The sequence below is a fragment of the Candoia aspera genome, chromosome 2 (assembly GCF_035149785.1).
Source record: "Candoia aspera isolate rCanAsp1 chromosome 2, rCanAsp1.hap2, whole genome shotgun sequence".
NCBI lineage: Eukaryota > Metazoa > Chordata > Lepidosauria > Squamata > Boidae > Candoia > Candoia aspera.
The window spans coordinates 188,586,595-188,609,686 of NC_086154.1; the positions used below are offsets into that span (position 1 = coordinate 188,586,595).

At 35.7% G+C, this 23,092-nt stretch overlaps 1 protein-coding gene across 9 annotated transcripts in view; it reads left to right on the forward strand.

Moving 5' to 3' along the window:
- Nucleotides 1-23,092, forward strand: part of NFIB (nuclear factor I B) — a 234,456-nt gene that overhangs the window by 170,735 nt on the left and 40,629 nt on the right. For 3 of the 9 annotated variants that reach the window (XM_063295050.1, XM_063295048.1, XM_063295051.1), the window contains exons 9-10: nt 12,247-12,412; nt 15,639-15,721. The exons of 3 other annotated variants lie outside the window; for them this stretch is intronic. In XM_063295050.1, coding sequence (XP_063151120.1) covers nt 12,247-12,412; nt 15,639-15,721 — 249 coding nt within the window. The remainder of the gene's footprint in view (nt 1-12,246; nt 12,413-15,638; nt 15,722-23,092) is intronic. 3 more of the 9 variants (XM_063295056.1, XM_063295055.1, XM_063295049.1) reach the window with 2 other exon arrangements.

Below are 23,092 nucleotides of genomic sequence, written 5' to 3' on the forward strand. Positions count from 1 at the left end.
AACTTCATCTGTACAAATGTCATGTCAAATTCCATTATACTTTTCTCACCTCAAAGCGTATTCATTCACTTTTGTTTTCAAGTAACTGTTGTGATATTACTCTTATTTTTCATAATGTATAAAAATTCATAGTATGACAGCTTTACCTAAATTAAACTCCCCCAACCATTGTTTAATGTTAGACTCATTTGGATTAAGATTACCAGTTAAAGTGCATTACACTTCCCATATCAGTTTTGTAAGTAATTTCTTGTCTTCTGTTTTATTTGTAAGATTGTCGTAGTATTCTGTAAGCAGAATTAGTTTAAATACATAAAACTAGCAGGAATCTAGCTGTTGTTTTGCAGTATAACGTTAGTTGCGTTTAATTACATGTGACCAAATATACAGGAAACCAAGGCTGCTTCCGCTAAACTAGGGAATCATTTGGCTTTAGGATGAATATTAGCTGTGTACGGATGTATGAAATCTATGTGAGCTCTTCTTAATGAGTTATTGTATTGATGCTTTACCAAGATTATTGGCTCAGTCTTAATGACTGTCCTGTAATGCAAGTTAGTATTATCCTTACATTACAGAGGATAATAGAGCCCAGTCTGCAGAAACTGTCTAAGTGTCTTTGTGAACTGATAGGGTGAGATTAGTAGGGCTTACTGTCATTCTGCTCCATCATTTCCCTCCCCACCCCTCGCATTACTTAATCTTTTGTAGTTTATGATGCTAAAACAATTCTGGTAATTGTGATCTGACAAAGCAGCTATGACAGCAGTTTACCTTTGTATCCCTTTGTTACGCAAAGAGCATTGCGCTATGTGTATTATTTTATGGTGCTGAAACACTTTTTTAATGTTTTATAGCCAATATTGTTAAGGTTTTAGGACAAGCGGTTGTTGTGGATCTATTGAAATGTCATACTAGAAAGAATAAATTTGATCTTTAGAGAGAATTTGATCCTGGAACAGATGCAAAAGTTTTTGTAAAAGCTATAAATATTTTTGTTGACACTAAAATTATAACAGGAACTAGAACATCTATAATAATACAAAGTAATAGTACCTGGTTTTGATTGGGAATATTTATACCTCTCACATAAAAACCTGGTGGGAATTTGAATTGTGGAAGCTATTTGCAGTTTTAGAAATTTAAGAAGAATGCATTATAATACATAGGTGAAGTAATTTAATTTTCCTTTATTCAGCATAAAATTATTCCATGGGGGTTATTGTTTGCACTTTTTCATACACATGATCTATACAAGTTCCAGTTTGTAGAAGAGATGTTAGTTTAAGTTCACTTGTGGTGAAATGGTGAACTTGTTTCTTCAATTATGAGGAGTCATTTAAAATATAATTATCAACCTTTATCGTTCTGCCAACAATACAAGTTCATTTTAAGGATTATAAGTTGTGAAAACATTAACATTTTTGGAATTATTTTGAAATATATTGCATAAGTGGTGTGATGAATAAAATTTCCAGATCAATTAATGCTCAGAATAGCTCTCATGCCAAAAATCTTTCAGGAAATTTGCTTTTTTGCAAGCAGCCAAGCCTCCCCCCCTTCATAATGGTGAATAAACTTTATTTCCATCATTATTGGTTTCTTGAGTTAAAGTTCTTTAGTTTTGCTGGGTTTTTGTTCAGATCTTGAGTAAGCATTAATCATCATTAGTTGATCTCAGATATCAATAAAATATATGGTGTATTTTAAAGTATTTATTCCATTGCTAATTTTCCTTGAAGAAAATTAAAAAGCTAGATTGTTCTGGAACAAAGATCCCCCTTTTTGGATTAGTGAAACTAATTTTAGTTCAAGCATTTCTGTTCTATCTTCCAGCCTAAAAGCCTCCCAAAAGCTTTTGTAACAAAAAGGACTCTGTCCTCAGGTTTATAATAACCTGGGTCTGTCCTCAGGTTTATAATGAAACAAACAAAAACAAAAACACCCAATAGCAAATGAAAAGGATGGGTGGTGAAGTCTGACGGGTAAGATTGTAAAAAGACAAGCGGCCATATTAGGTTGCATCTTGTAGATGTGTGTATTCCTTTCTCTTGTCACCCATAGATCTGGCATTTCTTCTCAGGTTTTCAGATTTGTCATCATCAGAGATATATAGGTTTCCCACTAGAGATTTTACCTTATCTCTGTGGTTCTGCCATCTGCTGTGTTCCATACCACTTAAGTAATTCACCTAGAAGTCTTCCTTTCAGTTGCAACTCATAACTGCAAGAAGAATGAAGGAAATAGGATCTTTGTTGTTCAAGGAAGAATTGTATATGATGGTTCTTCATCCTGATCTTTGTTTCATGTCCAAAGTAAACTTGTTTTTCAGAACTCCAAGTATAGTATTCTAATCAACAATTTTCCTATTCCTTCTTATCCCAAAAAAATGGAAGGGCAGAGCCTTAATATTTGCAGATCTAGTCTACACCAAAAGGACATAGACCATTGATAGCCTCTTCATTTCTTGTAAGCAGTAGTGCAGAATAAAGAAGACTTTATTCTGCACCAGAATATCATTAGTCATTGGTTGTGGAAAGCATGCTGAGAAATCCAGATAGCTCATGTTTGCCATATTTTTGACTGGGTAACTTCCTTAATAGAATATGAGAATGCTGTGTGCATAATATATATTAACGTGAAGGAATCATTTGACAAAGTATCCTATGATACGCAGATTAATAAGCTAGTTAAGTGTGGGTTGTATGTTATGACAATTAAGATACATAGCCGGCTCAAATGTTGTACTCAAAGAGTGTTCATCATATTTCCTCACCAGATTGGAGTGCGGCATCAAACGGGTCTTCTCTCTTTCCTTTCTCTCCCCCCCCCCCTCTTTACTAATGAGTTAGATGAAAGTGGAGGAAGTGCTTACAATATTTGCTGATGACACAATATTGTGTGGGATAGCTTATACTCTAGGAAACAGACATGAAATTAAAAATGACTGCAATAGGTTAGCAGATTTGGTTCAGAGTAATAGGAGTGGAAAATTCTTCACTTTGGAAGTAGAAATCAAATGCACAAGTAGAGGTTGGGGACTGCTTGGCTGATATGCAGCAGCAGTTGACTGCAAACTCAGAGTGAGTCAATATGATGTGGTTGCAGGAAAAAAAACAATGCTAGGCTGCATCAAGAGAAATGCATTTCTAAATAATGCGAAGTAACTATTTCATTACATTTCTCTTTGGTAAGACCTTACGTTGAATTCTATGTCTACTTCTAGGAACACTTTTAAGAGAGATTCAGGAAAAAATGGAACAGATTTAGTAAAGGTCGATGAGAATGGTTGGAGGTTTCAGAGGAAACAAGTCCTCTGAACAGATACTGGAGGAGCTGGATATTGGAAAAGATGATTCTGGAGAGAGATGATGACACATAGAAAAAAAAAATAAAGAATCTTGTTCCAGTAAATCTTGAAATCGACTTACAGGAAATTGCAGGAAGATAGATTCTGACTGAATGTTAGAAGAACTTTCCTATCTTGGACTTAGTGGCCTAGATGGCTTCTTTAGTCCTTGTGATTCTGATTCCATTCAATCATTGCCATTCCATTCTTTCATATGATCTGATCACCTGAATTACTGTAATCATACTTGTAATCATCTGTTTTAAAATAGCCCATTCCAATCAACTTGAATTTACTTATTTCTGAAACATCCAATTTATTATGCTTGGTATATCTGTAGGTTGAGTCATGGCAACTGGCTTGCTTTCTTTTTGGTTGAAACGTTTCACTGCTTGTCCAAGCAGCTTCTTCAGTCTGGGCAAAGGTTGGTAAGGAGACCCCATATATGTCTTCCGGGGTGGCTGCATTGTCCCTACACCTGAATGGCTTGTTAATTGTGCAATGGAGGTGTGGATTGTGTTTGGGATGTCTTACTCCTAAATCCCTCGCTCATCCCCAAGTGGATCGTTAAGTGTGGCCTTCCTGGTGAACCTGTGAAGTGGTCTTAATCTTTCTGGGGACTAATGAAAGAGCAGCATGAAGAATGGTGCTCTTTCACCGGAAACTCACAGCCACCCTTCCTAACCCAGTCCTGGATAGAGTAATCCAGTTTGGTAACATCACACAACTGGCCCAACACCACAAAGTGAAGGAGAGACAAACTAAGAAATTTGACGTCCTTCTCTCCTGCAATAAGCAGAAACAAAGAGCTGAAGAACCCGCTGGGAGGAACAACAATGATGGGACAACAGAAGACAAAAAGAACATGTGGGTGAAGAACCTCTCAGACAGGGAGCTCACCCAGCCAGAGAGAGATGTCTTAATTTTGCCATCACTCCCAAGCAGGTTCCAGTGGTGGAGCTCATTATGGCCACAGAATCTGCCATCCATAACAACCATCTACCCACTGAAGAAGCAGAACAACTTTGGCTTAAAATCTCTGCAGTGCTATCTGGTGCTCAACCACCTCCTCCCAGCCTCACCGCCCAAGAGAGGAGAGCCCTGACAGCCCTCAGCAAAGATGAAACCATTACTATCCTGCCTGCAGACAAAGGAAGATGCACAGTTGTCCTAAACTCTGCAGACTCCCATGACAAAATTACCTCACTCCTGGGTGACCACCACACATAGAAAAAAATTGAAAAGAGACCCCACCAGCAATTACAAGAAAAAGGTGATAGACGGCTTGAAACAGTTGGAACAAGAGGGTTCCATTGATAGGCCAACCTGCCACTGTCTGTATCCTGGAGAAGTCATCCCCTGCATCCACGGACTCCCTAAGATTCACAAGGAAGGGGCACCTCTCAGACCCATTATCAGCAGCATAAATTCAGTAACATACAACATTGCCAAACGCTTTGCCACCATACTAGCACCTCTGGTTAGACACACTGACCACCACATTCATAACTTGGAAGAATTTGTTTCTAAAGCTAGGGTCCTGAAACTGGATACAGATGAAACCATGGTCTCCTTCGATGTTTCCTCTCTTTTCACCAGCATCCCCAGCACTGATGCCCTAACTGCGGTTAGGAAGAGAATAGAAGAGGACAGCACCCTCGACAGGAGAAACAACCTTTACCCAAATCAGATCTGCCATCTTCTGGACCTGTGTCTCAACACCACTTACTTCTCTTATGGAGGTTACCTCTACAGACAGAAACATGACTGTGCCATGGGTTCCCCTGTGTCACCTGTTGTTGCCAACCTACACATGGAGGAAGTGGAGAAGAAAGCACTCAGCACATTCTAGGGAATGGCGCCCACCCACTGGTTCAGGTATGTGGATGACACCTGGGTAAAAATCAAGGCTCAGGAGATACAGGCTTTCACAGACCATATAAAGACCATAGGCGCAAACATTAGGTTCACCAGGGCAGACACCAAGGACAACAGGCCGGCATTCCTAGACTGTAAGGTTCTTATTGGGACCTGTGGCAAGCTAGAAATAGAGATTTACAGGAAACCCACACACACAGACCAATACCTGATGTTTGACTCCCACCATCCACTGCAACACAAACTAGGAGTCATCAGGACATTACTTCACAGGGCAGAAACCATCCTCACCTCCATGGATGCCAAAAAAGAAAGAAAAGCTCTGAAGGCCTGTGAGTATCCAAATTGGGCCTTCATTAAATCTAAGTCTACCCCCAGACCCAAAACAACAGCAGACAGAGCTGAGACTCAGAGTCAGCGGAAGAACCTGGTCATTCCTTACATGGCCGGTGTGTTGGAAAAGATAAAATGGATATTTGGAAAACATCACATGCCTGTATTTTTCAAACCCACTAACACATTGAGACAGAGGCTTGTACACCCTAAAGATTGAACACCGAAATATAAGAGGAGCGATGTAGTATACGTAATTCAGTGCAGTGAAGAGTGTTCTGAGCTCTGCATTGGAGAAACCAAACAGCCTTTACACAAGAGGATGGCCCAACACAGGAGGAGCAACACCACTGGACCAGAATCAGAAGTTTACCTTCATCTTAAAGAAAAAGGACACTCATTTGAGGACAATAATGATCACATTTTGGACAGAGAAGATAGATGGTTTGAGAGAGGGGTTAAGGAATCCATTCATGCCAAAGTGGAAAATCCTTCCCTCAGTAGAGGTGGAGGCCTCAGACACAACTTGTCCCCCATTTTTCTTGCTGCTTTCATTAGTCCCCAGGAAGATTAAGACCACAAGTTCACCAGGAAGGCCACGCTTAACAATCCACTTGGGGATGAGCGAGGGATTTGGGAGTAAGACATCCCAAACACAATCCACACCTCCATGGCACAATTAACAAGCCATTCAGATGTAGGGACAATGCAGCCACCTAGAAGACATATATGGGGTCTCCTTACCAACCTTTGCCCAGACTGAAGGAGCTGCTTGGACAAGCAGCGAAACGTTTCTACCAAAAAGAAAGTAACCCAGTTGCCATGACTCAACCTACAGATAATTCCAGCTGGTTGACTGAGAATCTTCATCGACATATGCTAGGTATACTTTTACTAGGCATTAGAAGCTAATTTCTGAAAACATGGGCATTACAGACACTTGCAGAATATATTTGTTAATGCTAAAAATAGGGATGTGCAAATCCTTCAAGAGATGCATAACAAGACACAGGGATATGCCTAGAGTACTTGGGATCGAGATGATCAATATATAATATAACAATTTTATTAATTAAGTACATCTGTTTGAATCATTAAACCAGCCATATCTTTTAAAGTAGCTGCTTTGTGACACCAGTTGATGGTGTATGCACATCCATGTGAGATTGACAGAAGGAGCTTGTAAAGCAGTCGCAGAAGCCTGGAAAAAGACATGGTAGTGTTAATAAAATGTTAATCAAGTTTACTTCTTAACTAAGTTTTTGCAATATTTCAAGTTCAGTGTTCTATTTTTTGTTAATTATACAGTATAATAAAATTGGCTGCCTCTTCCATTGCCCAGTGCCTACTTTGCTGATTGTGGAATTACATGAAAATAACATAGTGCAGGTCTGCTGTGGAATTTCAGGCATTTGTCACCTATAATCCACATTTACAAAGGAATGAAGCAGGGCTACATTCTGGTTCCTCTTCTTTTTAAATTTTGTATTAACTCACAGGCTTAAGCCCTGACAAAACCTAGATTTCAACCCCTCCATATTAAGCAACAGTTATGCTCCATTCCACACATGCTGAAGCTATCCTCTTGGGGATTTAACACAAGCAGGCCTCGTTTTATATTTTCTAAAAGGCTTGGTTCTCACCATCACTCCTGGAGAATTAATGGCTCTAACATGGACCAAATCAAGGTCTTTAGATACCTGGGCATTCATCTCCAAGCATTGGCTACTATCAGTAATGGGAGGTCATAACTAGGGCCCCAAAATTTGCAAATACAGTTTTGCATTCTGCTAATCACTATGGCAATAATCACTTCCCTGATAGCTATGAAAATTTTCAGGGCAAAGTCTCAGTCACTTGCTTTACAACATGCAGATTTTTTACTCTCATGACTTAACCTGAATCATGGTAAGAGAGAGTTCTGTTGCAAGTGCCATACTGTATAGTGAATTCTTGCTGAGACTAGAATCAAGCCTAAATGCAGTGGCAACGACCTGCATGGGGCTTTTCCACCTGAAACTCTGGTTCAAATTGTTTTGGGTAATGCTTTAGTCTCCCTACTCTGAGGCAATTTTAGAACTTCTGGAAACAGTGGCATCCTCCCACATTTACAGTGCAGTGAGCTATTAGGCCATTACTCGACTATGCTTGGCCCTGAGAGAATCTGGTCCACCTGAAACAAAAGATTCTTGATAGTAATATTCAGAATGATCTAAGTAAAGCCCCACTAATCAACGCTGCAGACCTGTTGGGAGGCCATTCTCCCATGCTAAATATTTAGCAGCAATTCCTTGCCCACCTCATAGAAGAACATTTATTGTGACCCACTTTCATGTTTTGTCATCCTCATTGTGAGAAAGTAGATTTAACCACATTCCTGCTTGAGAGAGACTCCGCCTCTGTTGCAACAGTCTTTAACATGCTCTTTTACACAGTGTGACAAGCTTATCTAATAACATCTTTCCTAACCCCCCACTCCCCTTCACACTACCACTATCATAGCTAAGTTGCGTCTCTGGATAGTTCTAGAAGGGCTGCCAAATTTTGTTCAGTTGCTATTGCTACTAGATCTTAAGTTGTCTAGCACCTTTGAGAGCCTTGGTGCTTCATTTAAACAGTCTTGGTATATATGACCAGTTTTATTTAACCGTCAATAAAATAAAGTAAAAACATTTTAAAAACTTTATGACTATATTTCTGTTGAAAAAAATTAGAAACAATCCAGAGGAAATGTTGGGAAGAATCTTTTAGGGTGGAACACAGTATTGTAAAGATATTATTTAAGAGACACCTAAATGTCTTTTGGACCCTCTAATCCTATAAACATACCGTACAGTGACATGCCATAAATCACATTTTAATAAATATTATGAAAAGACCATGTTTGTGACTCTTTTAACATCTTGTTACATTAAAAAGTATTACAAATTTCATTTAAAATGATACTTCAGTGTACAGTAAGGTATTTAAATACCATGGATATCAGTGGGTGTTAAATATACTTAGCTTTATCTCTGGTCTTTCCAATAATTATTTTTTTGTGCTTGTACATGGACTGATATATCAAAGGGTACATTGTATAATTAAAATCTAAATATCAAAAGAGAATTGAACCAGGAGAATTCTGTAGTTGGGTTATAGTACCCTTATAAGTTGTCAGAGGTCAGCATCAGACATCTCCCTCTTGATAATTAATTTCAACTAATGCTGTGTTCATTAATTGAATTAATCTATTAAATAGCTTGCTCACTTTTATCAGTACTTTTTAGCACTCTTTGTTGTAGATTGTTTGCAATGGTATTATGCAACTATGTCACGTTTCTGGTTTATTCCACAGACGATCTAAGTAAAACAAATATATTTAAACTTCAAACATTAGTATGATATCTGCAATACTTTTTATGTTTTATAGAGTCTCTGCAGCCACCCTGTATCACCCTGTTTCTGCTGCTGATTCTATATAAATAAATGATGCACTAGCTGCTCTCAACTATGGCAGAAATTTATGTCCCAAGAATCTTAGGTGTTTGATCCTTTTTCATGATGTAAATAATTTGAGTATCTTAAAATTAAATGTGTGCTTGGTAGCTATAGATATATTCTATATCTACACATAACACACTACATTTATTAGTTAATGAATTGCAGTAAGTATAGATTGCAATCCTGTATTACTGAAGCAAAAGAACTTAACACTACTTTAAGCTAATTTGCAACATTAGCATGACATCCAGTAGGTGAATATTTGCATGTTTCTGCATCCACATGCAGAAGTACAGGATGCATCTGATCTCAAAAAACTTAAGCTGAAAGGTAAGGCAATTAAAAGCAGGATAAAATAAAACTAAGAATGTATAGAAGCAAACAAGTACAATCAAACCAAGAGTATACCCCCCAAAACAAATGCGACTTAATTGTTATTAACATTCATCGCTAATATCACTTCATTATATTGCTTTATTAGTTACAGGTTTACTTGGATTACTCTGTTTTACTTCCTGGGTCCTACATTATGTAAGGTTATAGGTAAATATGTACACTGTTGGAAGAGTACAGTGATTGTTGTAGATTTTATGGCTGCAGATATTTTGGAATGGTTGAAATCCTAGAATTAACCAAAATAAACAGTTAACTAACATATTTCATGATATATGATGTTTGTATTCAGCACTCAGCAACACCTGTACTGAAACTACCAGGACATTAGAAAGTAAGTTTTCATTTGTTCAGATACGACTACTAGAATGTAGTACTTCAAAATGGCCGAATCATACATTTGCAGTACAATGTGTGTATGTTATTAATAAATAATATCTATGAAGCTCAATTGGTGATAGCACATATGTGCTTAAGTTTTTTATCTTTCCTTCTGTTGCATGGGTCATATTGTTGCTTATATCTACTTCCTGGGTCATATCCAGACAATGGTATAGGTTTTAGAAACATTGTATCAGTATTTTGACTTTCTGAATATAAATGGATTTGCCAAGGCATTCATTAACGAACAATCTAGATTTTTAGGCATTCTTTTAAAGTAAATAGTTGAAACAATAAAAATAAAATGGTTGATTCTACCATACACCAAACTTCCCCAGTAATCAAATTAATTTTACTACAATTAATTTAGTGCAATTTACTATTATTTAATTATATGGTTAACTTACAGTGTTATTATTCCTCCTGCTGAACTAATAGACAGTTTCCAGTGTTTACATAGGAGCATCTGCATTTATAATAGGCAGTATTTATGTAATAATTAAACTCTCAGGCTGTATATGTTAATATAAAATTCACAATTATAGAGGGGTTCTGGTAGGTGTCCTGGACCACTAGGAATCCTTTTTAATTCCTTGTTCGCCCTGGACAACAATCATGTGAAAAAGTAAGTACACCCCATTGAATTTTTTTACTTTTTCAACGTATTTCAACATACAGATATTTGATATTCACTTCAACAAAATTGATAGATATAGGTAATATGACATAACAAATATGCACCATTTACATTTTGTAGTCCATTGTGTAATTTAAATACACATAAATGCAGATTTCCAAATGTGGAAGAAGTAAGTACAGTCCTATATTAATCTCTACCTAAGATACCTAAAATTAGGATCAGGTGCACCAGATCAGGTGCATATGATTAGAACCACATTAGAGAGGATTTGGGAGGAACCTATCTTATTTAAACCTCAAAAATTTAGTTCGATTTGTTCTTTATTGTTGAACTGTGATACCACCATGCCTAGATCGAAAGAGCTTTCTGAGCCTTCAGAAAGAAGGTTAGAGATGCCTATGAGTCTGGGAAGAGGATTTAAAATGATTGCCAAACAATTGGACATCAATCATTCCACTGGCCAGAAAATCATCTACAAGTGGAGAAGATTTCAAACAACTGCCAACCTTGTCCAGACCAGGGCATCTCAGCAAGTTCAGCCTGAGAGCAGAACACAAGATGCTGAAAGAAGTCTCTAAAAAACATCAGGGCATGACTAAAGTTTGCTCATGAACATCTAGGCAAAGACCAGGACTTCCAGAACAATGTGCTCTGGACTGACAAGGCAAATACAGATTTATTTGACCATTGTACCAAAAGACATGCTTGATGAAAACTAAAGACAGCATTTCACCAGAAGACCCTGATATCAAAGGTAGATCATGGTGGTGGAAAAGTTATGGTTTGGGGCTGCTTTGCTGCATCAGGGCCTGGGCAGCTCACCATCATGGAATCCACTATGGATTCTTCACTATACCAGAGGGTGCTTGAGGATAATGTAAGACCATCAGTCAGAAGATTGAAGCTCAACCAAGTTATAACATGACAATGTCCTTAAATATTCCAGTAAATCCACCAAGGAATGGCTGGGGAAAACAAAAAAGGAAATAGAGGGTTCTGTAATGACCAAGTCAAAGCCCAGATCTAAATCCCATTGAGATGCTGTGGAGTAAATGCTGTGCATTCAAGAAATCCTTCAAACATCACACAGCTGAAGAAATTCTGCATGGAGGGATGGAAAAAAAAAACTTCAGTTGATGTCAGAGACTGGTAGGTAGTTAGAAGAACCGCCTACTTGAGGTTGTTTCTGCCGAAAGGGCAATGCCAGATATTAGAACCAAGGGTGCACTTACTTTTTCCACAGAAGGAAATGGTGTATCTGTTAATTTTTTTGTTGAATAAATGATTGCAAAGTCAATTTTTATAGGTTTTTTTGTTCAATTACATCACCTTTATATACTGTTTGAATGAAGATAACATATTGATATGTCCACATATGTTAAAAAAGGGGGGGGAAAACTTTACATGGGGTGTGCTTGTTTTTTTACATAACTATTAGCATTTTCCAGTCATCTAATTAGGACCAGCAGAAGCTAGTGATACCATTTGGGTCCTTCTTGCTGGTTTATTTGTTGGATATTGCTACACATTTAGGATCGATAACGTGCATTCACTAGAGAGTCTCTTATATGATAAATAGGTGCTTGAGAAAATTACCTTCATGAGAAAAAGTTGCACAGGCTTTAAGCACACCCACGTTAACCCTGGTTATTAAGACTGCAGTTCTGTGCAGAGAGAAAGATTTGTATGTCAAAGTGATACTCTACAGCTATAGAATTCTGGAAGCCCTAAGATAGATAAGGCACTATGTGTGTATTTCACAAGGCATTCTTCTGGTTTTGTTTTGTAGCCTAACAGCAGTGGTCAAGTAGTAGGGAAAATGCCTGGCCATTTTACTCCAGTTTTGGCACCCTCTCCCCATCACAGTGCGGTGAGACCTGTGACCCAGACCATGACAGACACTAAGCCCATCACTACATCCACTGAAGGTGAGGCATCTTCACCTACAGCAACCAGTAAGTATTTTGTTTAGGAAAAAAGATGTCCATCAAAGGATCAAAATACTTTCAAATTCAGGCCAGTAAAGGTGCCTTTTCCTGCTATTTGACCAGGCAGATTCTTATAGTTAATAATATAACATCGTGATAGTTTTTATTCTACACTTACTAAAAATTCAAATTACTCTGCAACCTTTGTGACAGGGTAACCACAGTAAAAGAGGAAAACAAATTAATTTGAGCAACAACTGCCAACAGAGAAGGAAAGCACATTCAATTTTTAAATTTAAGATGAACATTCTAACAATATTGAGAAGCACAGTCAAGATTTATAGCTGCAGAACTGCTGACACCCGAAATCCAGAGAGAGGAAGAGATCCAGCTGATAGCTCCTAAGTGAGCTTTCATACAGAAAGCAAGTCTTGTTTCAGAACATTAGACCTCAATTAACTTAAGTGTTTTAATTCATTAGGATAATGAAAACCCTTCAGAATATCTATATTTGAAGAGATTTAAAAAATTCTGTTTAGTACTCATTCATTCACTATGTTCAAAAATGTGTTCTTTATCCTATAGTCTTCAATGGAATTGTGGTTTTAGAAAAATACCTTTGCTTGAAGCAAATTCCATAGATTACAGCAGTCATATTAAGTCTGTTGAAAAACACTTTTGCATGTTGTGTTATCCATCCATTTGCTCTAGTGGCTTACCAAACACTATTCAGTGGAGAGCTTCGAACACAAGTGGCCACTAGTAATGCGAGGATAGTGAAATGAAATTTGCACACTGAACTATATATACATTCATTTATTTTCTTACATTATTGCTTCCACTTGGTTTTGCCACCACCTGGAGATACTTCTTACTAGCTTTCATAAAACTGTTCAAGTAGTCCTTGAATTAACCTGCATCTTAGTTGAGATGTATTTTTGCAATTATAGAACAAACAATTTATTGACTGTAATTCATTTAATAAGTACTTGCAATCAGTGTTAATGCCAGATGATTTGGTAGGGCCCGTATAAGAGTTTAAATTAAAAATATTTAGAAGAGGGGTGGGAAACATGTGGCCCTCCAGATGCTGCTGAAACAATTCCCAGCAGCTCCAGCTAGTATGTCAAAAGAGATGCAGGACCTGCAGTTTACTCACATCAGAGTCCATAGATTGACATCCCTACTTGTTAAAACAGTAACAAAAATGCTATTAATTGAACTAAGTCTGAAATATATTCATTGTTGCATGTAATGAAATGGAGAGTTATAATGAGAACAGAAAGTATCTTAGCAATCCTGTGTGGGTTGGGGGAGTGAAGGAGCTTCTACCCCACCAAGAAATTGGTGGAGGGGTTGAACTTTTCCCTGCCCAGCTTTTTAAAACAACAACATTCCTCTGTGGTTTCATGGGAGAAAATCTGTTTTCAGGCAAAGATCCTGACCTTAGATTCTTCTGCCAGCAGTAGATTTAAGCCTGTGGATTTTTCTGAAAGTTTAACTTAGACATACAGTGCATCTAGGTCTCTGGCAGAGGCTCACCCTTGGTTGCTAGTAATCACTATAGACAGCTGTTTGAGACAGTTAGAATGGTTCTGCTGTGATTAATGCTAACATTGGTATAAAGTAATTAATCAGGTAATAGTTTCAAAATGACTTATCTTTTAATTTTTCATTTCTGAAAGTCATATTTTTCAACAGCAGCAAATAATTTTTTTAATGATCTAAAGTACCACATCTGTCAGAACAGAATGGGAATATGGCTTCAGATTTGACTTGGATGTTAGAGCTTTCATTAAATCTGACCAATATTCCATCTCAACAGAGCACTTAGGAACCATTACTCAAATAATATGTTAAATAGTGTTAAGAACACATAGAGAATATTAAACATTGTAATAGTATTTCTTTGAGGACTTGTTAGAGGTCTTCAAGAGAAGAAGCATATTACAACAGCAAAATATATTTTAAAAAATTCTACTTCTGCATGAAGATTGCCTGTTTCTCAACATTAAATATTTAATGTATATGTTTTTAATGTACCATGAAAAATGGCACATACAACATATCTAAAATGTATTACAGTTTATATTTTATTTTATGAAGAAGTTCCACTGTGTATCTAAGAGATTGTTTTATCGAAGAATATAGTTTCATATTTATTCCTAATAAATCCATACTTATGATAAGATGTGTGGCACGTAAAGGCACCAACACTTACTTAGCTGTAATTACATATTTTTGGCTAATTATTGCATGTCAACATTGATCTACTTAAACTTTTTATGAAAAAAATTAAAATGATTCTTCCCATTACATTGAGGAATGAAGTCCCACGTTCCTACACCCCATTTAGTGTGGTTCTTCAGTGGCTTTTTAAATGGTAATTTTTAAAGAAACCATACGTATTAATTTTCAAAAAGTGATTCTGTATTTTTAAAATTTATCTTTTATTTACTTATCCATTCATTCTTTAATGGCTTGGTTTTGGCAGTCACAATAGTGTTATAAAATGAATATGGATAACTCAAAGTTAGGAAGTAATGCAAAACCACTTGTTTCATTCGACAGACTACCATAAGCAACCAGCAGTTAGTGCCTTTCACTTGGAACGGACCTATTTTTGATTCAAAGGGTAACCTGTAGAGGAGAGGATTCATCTTCTATTTTCCATACACATGATTCTACAGAAGAAAACATTAGGACCCCCTACGTCATAGGTTGAATAATAGTTCTTACATTTTCTTTTTTTCACAAATACTTACATTTTGAATACTGTTCATAATATTATAGAGAATACCAGTTATTTAAAATAGTTAGCTCTCCCTGAAAAAACCCTTAATGCTTCATAAAAACAAGTATTAAATCAACATTTATATTTATATTTTGAATTTGAATAGTATTAGAAACAGTGTATGTTATTCCAATACTTAAACAAAGGCTTAAGAATTAGTCTTATCTTGCTTGTGATTCTGTTGATAGAATTTTAATATAAAGTGGTGAAATAAGATGAGAATCAGATTGAATTAACTTCTCTTAAATGAAACTGGAAAAAATTTAAACTAGAGACTTTATTACTGATAATGTAATTCTATTTTCATGCAGATTCCATTGAAGTCAATAGGCAGGCTTGAATCATACCATTAACCAGATTCATGCTTCATAACTCTTGAGTCTCTCATACTTGAATAATACAAGGTAGAAATTCATAGGTTTCTATCTTTATCAATGTGTTTTGTTCTTCCTTAATCAGCATATACAGCTTCAGGCACATCCCAAGCCAATCGATATGTGGGACTAAGTCCAAGAGACCCTTCCTTCCTACACCAGCAACAGGTGGGCAAGTTTCACATAGGTATTAACAATGAAAAATACAAATATTTGCAGTAAGTTCCTTCATATTGCTATCACCGACATCTTAGTTTAGATCAAGATCTCAGGGGATTCAGTAGTTTTATGAAGCCTGTAATATATGAAAATTCCTGTATTTACATGATATATCTTTCAAAAGCATTCTTTTTAAAGAATCTAGAAAGCAGAAAACATCGCTGGTCAGAATTAAGAAAAATTTGATTCTCTAGCCATTTAGTTTTTCAGTATTTCAGTTTTAAACATTTAAAATTTTCTGCATTAGTAACAAGTAGTTCCAAAAGAAGAATTATATAATCAGATTCTGTTGCAGAATGTGCTAGTCCCTGGATTATCAGGTTTAAAGTGCTGTGTTAATGTCTTGTGATGCAAGATCTTTTTCTTTTTTCCCTAGGTTCTAATATAAGTTACATTTCAAGCAGGGTTTTATAGTTTATATCTCATTAATACTGAGCATTTAATGCAAATATTTTTTTTCCAAACTGAAAATAGATGTTTAGGGTAGAGATATATTAAAAAGTTATCCGACTACAGGGACGTGCTGGAATCCTATACTACGTAGAAAAAATGTAATTCTAGTTCTCCAAAATTTATATAAACTTCATGATAATTAATATGGCTGTCTTTGTACTGCAATTTGGTGGGCATTTGTTCATGTGAACCTTTATTGTGATATAGCTAGATAGTGTACCGCTGAATCTGGAAACTTCTTTGTGTTCTCCATGCCAAAGTGTGGTAACTCATAGGAAATTCAGCAAAATCCATAGACTCCATAGACTAGGATAAGATGCTTTTGATTTTAAATCCCATTAGCCTCTCTAGTACATCCAGCGGTAAGGGATTATGAAAGTGGATGTCTAAAACATCTGGATGGCACCCACCTCTATAATAAATCACAATATATTGAAAACACTTGTATATAGTAAGGGTTGGTGTTTTCTTTGTTTTGTTTTGTTTATTGGTGAAAACATCAGTAAAAAATACCAACATACTAAATAGGTATTAGCTATTTAAATCAGTAATTTTCTTATATGATGCTTACAATTTGATAAAGATCACATATCAAGGTGGTTTATAAAGAAGTGTAAATTAAGCATAAATAAGAATAGTTCCTAATTACATAAGTAGAAATATGACCTTATAAAGGTGCAGGTTGTGTTTAATTAGGAGCTATTGTGCCCTGGATCTCTTTCTATCAGCCAAGCTGTAGTAATACCACTGCTAGCAATTATGGAATTGTTATACAGCAGGTCCTTGGTTTAGGAACATCCAGGTTTACAGATGACCCCTAATTAAGAACAGACTGCCATAAAGACTATTATATTAAAAATTCAAGTTAAGTACAATGTTTTGGGTTAAATATACAATACGATTTTGTGTATTATGTTTAATATGTTTTAGTCTATTAGGAAGTGTTTCTTAAGTGTTTTATATGCATTAGAAAGGTAAAATTTATAGTATATACTAAGACAAACATTTGACTGATGCTAAATAACTGTTCTGACTTACATACAAATTCGACTTAAGGAGAGACTTAGGAACAGAACTCGTTCTTAAACCGGGGACCTGCTGTATTCAAAATGAAGTTCGTTTATTTGTTTGTTTGTTTGTTTATCAAATTTATCGCCGCCCATCTCCCCCACAAGGAGGGACTCTGGGCAGTTCACAATAAAAACATTCAACCACAATAAATATACAATAATATACAACAATATCAATGACATAAAAATATAAATATATTAAATATAATAAAATCCAGATGGCTAAGATATTCTCTCTAGATACACCATTTACTCTGTTTAGAAAATAATGAAACCATTTAAATTAATTAAGAAAACAGTAGCCAGTCTTAAAATATCACTAAGAGAACTTGTCACACATTTGCAATACTGGTATTATCAGTGCTTCCTCAAATAATTTCCTGCTGCATTTTGTCGTTATGACATTAAGAAGATGATACAAATATGTGTCTGTCTTTTCACAATAAAACTAGTACCGTAAGTTAGAGAAAGATAGAGTTTAAAAGCTCCATGAGATAAAAGAATGCAACATAGAACAGTTGTTTTTCTTTTTAATTTTAATATATCTAAATTGGTTGAACACTCTTATTTTGACACTGTAGTCAGGCCGTGAGTTTTGCACAGTGCTTTCCATATAACTGAAATAATTTGTGGTGTGGGTACATATTTATATATTTATTAATTTATTAGATGTGTATCCCACCTTTATTTGTACAACTCAAGGCAGTATTAACAATGTTCCTGCCTTGTCCTGTCCGAAACTTTATCTATATAGAACCATATATAAACAGGATCTTGGATCTAGTTTTAAGGTAGAATTATTGTATAAATCATAATTTTGGGCATGGTGTTATTTATATCACATAATTTAAGTTCATGTAAGAATAATAAGTACAGCCTTGTGTGGCACAGAGTGGTAGGCGGCAGTAGTGCAACTGAAACTCTCCCCGTGATCCGAGTTCGATCCCAGTGGAAGCTGGATTCTCGGGTAGCCAGCTCAGGTCGACTCAGCCTTCCATCCTTCCAAGGTCAGTAAAATGAGTACCCAGCTTGCTGGGGAAGGTGACGACTGGGGAGGGCAATGGCAAACCACCCCAATATAGTCTGCCAAGAAAATGTCGCAAAAGCGGTGTCCCCCCGAAGGGTCAGTCATGACTCGGTGCTTGCACAGGGGACCTTTCACCTTTCACCTCACAAGAATAATAAGATCCATATCAACATTAATTTAAATGGAGCTCTATTAAACAGTATTAAACAATTTTGCATAGTGTAGGGATTTGAAACTCTTTTATTCTTATTTAAATGTGATATTTGGTGCATGGAGCAGAAACAAAGCAGTACTGTATTAAAATGTGCAGCAAGAGTGTATTATAATTTTGAAGTTTATTTTTCTGGAATTAATCTTACATACATTTTTTCTGATACCATTTCATGGCCCAGATGATGGCAATATTTACTTATTTTTATGCCATTTCTAATCTACATATTTGTTGTTAAAACAATCCCCAAATGCAGAACAATAAAAACAAACGCCAGATTATTGGCTTATTAGTCTCTTGGCTTTAACTGCAGGTTTATTGAAAGATTGGCATTAAAAGCCCTCCAGTTCAGAGTCAGTATACCATTTAATTCTGCATGCTAAAGACATTGCTCCTGTACTGCAGGTTGATCCCTACTAGAAACAGAATGTAGGAGTAAGATTTGAAGTAATTCTTAGAAATGTAAGTAGGGAAGACATGGTACCATGATTTATCCTATAGAACAGTGTAGTACAGTAATAAGCTTGTGGTGTAGATTAAAACTAAGATTAAGTTACAGGCCTAGTAAAATAATTTTATTTGAAAATTTCCATGACTTTTTTTCCTTTTTTACATCCATCTGATTTCTTTAAAAGTTTAGGAAATGGCAATACAATATAATTGTATTTTTTGGAAAAGCACCCAGGCAGAAACTGTCTAAATTACTTGGGTAGAGTAAGGGTTATTCTTTAGTAAGATACAAATAAGGTTGATTTATTATGTCTTTTCATTACTTTACAACAATTTAAAAGAGACCACTCTTCTTGTGGCAGATCCTAAATGCATTTAGGTTAAAATAGACTATGATGAATGAAAGGAAAAATCAAGAGTTACGTGAAATAAAGGCAATCAATCATTTTATATTAGCTGAGAGAAATTCTAAATTAGAAGGCCAATGGTTTTAGTTCCAGAGAGGTGTTTTAAACATCCACCATTCCTTTTAATATACTCTGATCCTTTAGGAATAAATATTCTTATAGGTACATGCCCTGCTTCACGAGATTGAGGTTTATAGAGATTTATTCTTTTCAGTTATGAGATATATTGATGTTTAATCTTGAGTGCTTTTTTGTTGTTGTTGCTAAAAGGAACTATAATATGGGCTGTATAAACTGTAATAATGACTATAAATTTAAGCAGCTTATATTGTTGGTGATTTTCCTTATAAATAGTCTCTCCACAAAATAACAATTTAGTAGAATTTCCAGTAAAACAATTTATTGCAGAGAGTTGCTGGAATGTTTGCATTTATGGAAGCATTATAAATACAGCTTTGAAAGATTATATATACTGAGAGCCAACATCAGCAATACATTTTAATTTACTGACCAGCTTATTATGAAAAGCATGTAACTTAATATAGTGATAGTTATAAAGTCAAAGTTATTATTAAAAATCATAAATTTAAGCATTCGTTTTTCTGTGGTTGTAGCTCTTGTTAGTTCCTAGCTATTTAGGATTGCTAAATTTAACTTTCAATTTAACAAATAGTTCTATACTGAAATAGCACATTCTAGATACTCAGATATTGACTGTTTTATACTCATTCTCCACCCAGTATGAAATTATACTGGGACTAGAATGTAGAGTGCCTCTTTGATTCAGTAATTGCATAAAAGAGTTCCTCATTAATATCAATAATAATGAAGTAATTATTCATGAATTGTTCTTTAACAATAAAGGGCTATTTTCTTGGTTTTCAATTTTATCAGATTTTCGTGCAGTTAATCAAGCATGGTGTGAATCTACAGAATCTGCAAAGAGTTCTATAGTGAAAAGTTCACCAATAATATATTTCTTAATTTTCTCTGAAAATTATCCTTATCACTGAAATAAATGTTGAAATGTAAGATATATTTTGTGGTAGGAACTGATTAAGTCAACAGGTAATGCTGCTAACTGAAGTTACTAGAATGTGAACTCCATAGGGCATCCCAGAGTTCTGTACAAAGCATAGAAATTTTGAAGTAGATTTTTGGTAAGGTTTATGGGAATGGGGAAAGGAAGAAAGAAGAATGGGACTGCTGAACTTTAGTAATTTATTCATTCTGCTTCACAGGCATACCATTTGTGATTATGTAAGCATCTTCTTCCTGAAGATTATCAATAGGGTTATGATAGCTATGGAGGGGATTCCAGATCTGATTTCGTTTTCAGGAGGGACTGATAAATCCTTTATTTACTCTTATCCACAAGCTTCCCCACACCCTTTTTATTCAGGAAATGAACTTTAAAAAAAAAAAAAGATTTATAATAATATTCAATGTTAGATTATTGGATCTTACAAAAAGAAACACGAAAACAAATAAGCTGCAATAAAATAGTAGTTACAAATTATACTGAAAATATTAGTATTCCATCTATTAATTTCATCTAGTCATTCCAAAATTGATACATCTTGGTGCTGCCTAACATTATACGGAACTTATTGCTACATAGAAATAGATATTCCTAGCATTATTTTCAGAGATATTTTTGGCCTTTCCCAGGGTTTAAAATGTATTTTAAAATACAGAACTACTAATTATCTTTATTCATATTACATAAGATCTTGAGTGTGTCTCAAGATACATTTTCTGTTTTTTGTTTAAGGAGTATTAGAAATAAGAATAAATTCCCTTGGTTGAATTTGTTCACAGCATACAGATGAAACAGAAGAGGTAGTTTCAAGCACATTTATTGTCTTAAAATTGCCAGGATGGTAAGCCCTCTTGCTTTCGGCAATGACTAAAAAGACCCTACTAACTTAAACAAACTTAAATTCAGGAAATGGGCTATCAGGCTGCTCATATTGTGTGCCTTATCATAGCCGGCAGCTTGACGTAAAATCTGATCACATGACTGTCAAAAGAAGCATGAAAATGAATAAGAGGTCATCTTTTACCTACTCTTGTTGGAAAGGAAACACATTGAAAGGAAGTTTCAGTAAAACAATGAGAATATGCAAATGTTTAAAGGTTTCCTCCAATCAACAAAAAAGCACAGCAGGCTCTGGTAAAACTAATTAATTTTTACAAACACAAGAGACATATACATGCACACACTTAAAGAATTACCCAGAGAGAGGTGGAAGGAAAACAATTCTATTCAAATTAGGAATATTAAACAACAGACATATTTAAGTTAGTTATAGATTTGTGATTTGAGCAAATACTTAAAAACAGTGAGCTAGTATATGCAAGACCTTTGAAACTTGTTTTATAGTGCCATATTATCTTAGACTGGACATTTTGCAAAATCAAAGAAATGAAGGCATTTAAAAAATGTTGCTGATACGATGCTTGGACTTTCTGCCATAATCAGCACCTGTTACCATAACAAGAATCTTGAAATTCTTCCATAAATCACTTTCCTTGTGATGAACTTTAGATTAGGATTTTAGTTTCAAAATTAGTTCAACCATGGTTCAGTTTGTGAATGCAAGTTGTTCAGTTGATAGTACATGGGGTTTTAATCAGGATGAAATATATTTAATTGGTCTGGGCATTCATCTATTTAAAGCCAAGACAAATAGGGCTAATGTAAGTTATAACTTATATTCTGTTCGTGTGGAAGTGTGGCTGTTGGGTGGTGGTGATAGGAAATGAAATTAAAAACGAACTTAGTTGGATTCAGATTATCTCTGCAGGGTGACTTGCTTACTAACTCCTCTCTTGGTCAGCCATTAAAACATCCCATGTATGTTGGGAGGTGAAGCATGGAAAATCTTTTTTCCCCCACACTCTCTCTCCAGCCCCCTATGCCGTTCCCACCTGGGAAAGCTCTCTGACTTTGAAGCGAATGGGGGAAGGGTGTGATTTGGAGGCTGACAGGAGATACTGCGGGTGAGGAATAAGCCCCCTCCCTTCTCGTTCTGCAGATACAATCTCAATTCAACACGCTATATATCTGTCCTGAGCATAAGCATGCGCTTGAGCGTTAAGGGCTATTTTCAGTTCCCTGGATCTTGTAGAAGTAACATACACAACAAGCTGAGAAATATTTTCTAAGACCATGGAACTGAACTTTTTATCCCTTCTGAGTTCTGATTCACAGTGCACAGGATTAATGTGTAAAGAGAAAAACCAAAACCTGTTAAGTGCTTTTGAGTACACAATATTTAGGATTCAGGGCTGACTCATTCTCAGTCAGTACCACTTTGTATGCAAAGCTGGTGGTAGTATAGTTCCAGTAATATTTTGATTTGTAAATTATCTAAGAAGTTGGTAAGTTAGGTGTTTTCTTTAACAACCCCGAGGAGTAATTCCTTTCTTGTTCAGCATTAGAATTTCTGTGGAACATTCACAGATACTTTTGTGGATCTTACAAAGGGTATTATTTGTATGTTTGGGAGATTTCTGGTTTGCAGTTTCCATATTTACCGTGGTATAATGCACTAGCTTTGTTATGTAGTAAAATTATACAATTGAAGGCATAAGAGCACAATTGAGCTAGAGCTGATACTATATTAATTTGCAGCAATCCTTTGGATCCCACAAAGGCCATTCAAGGATGGGAAAGAGCATCTTCTGTGGTTAGTT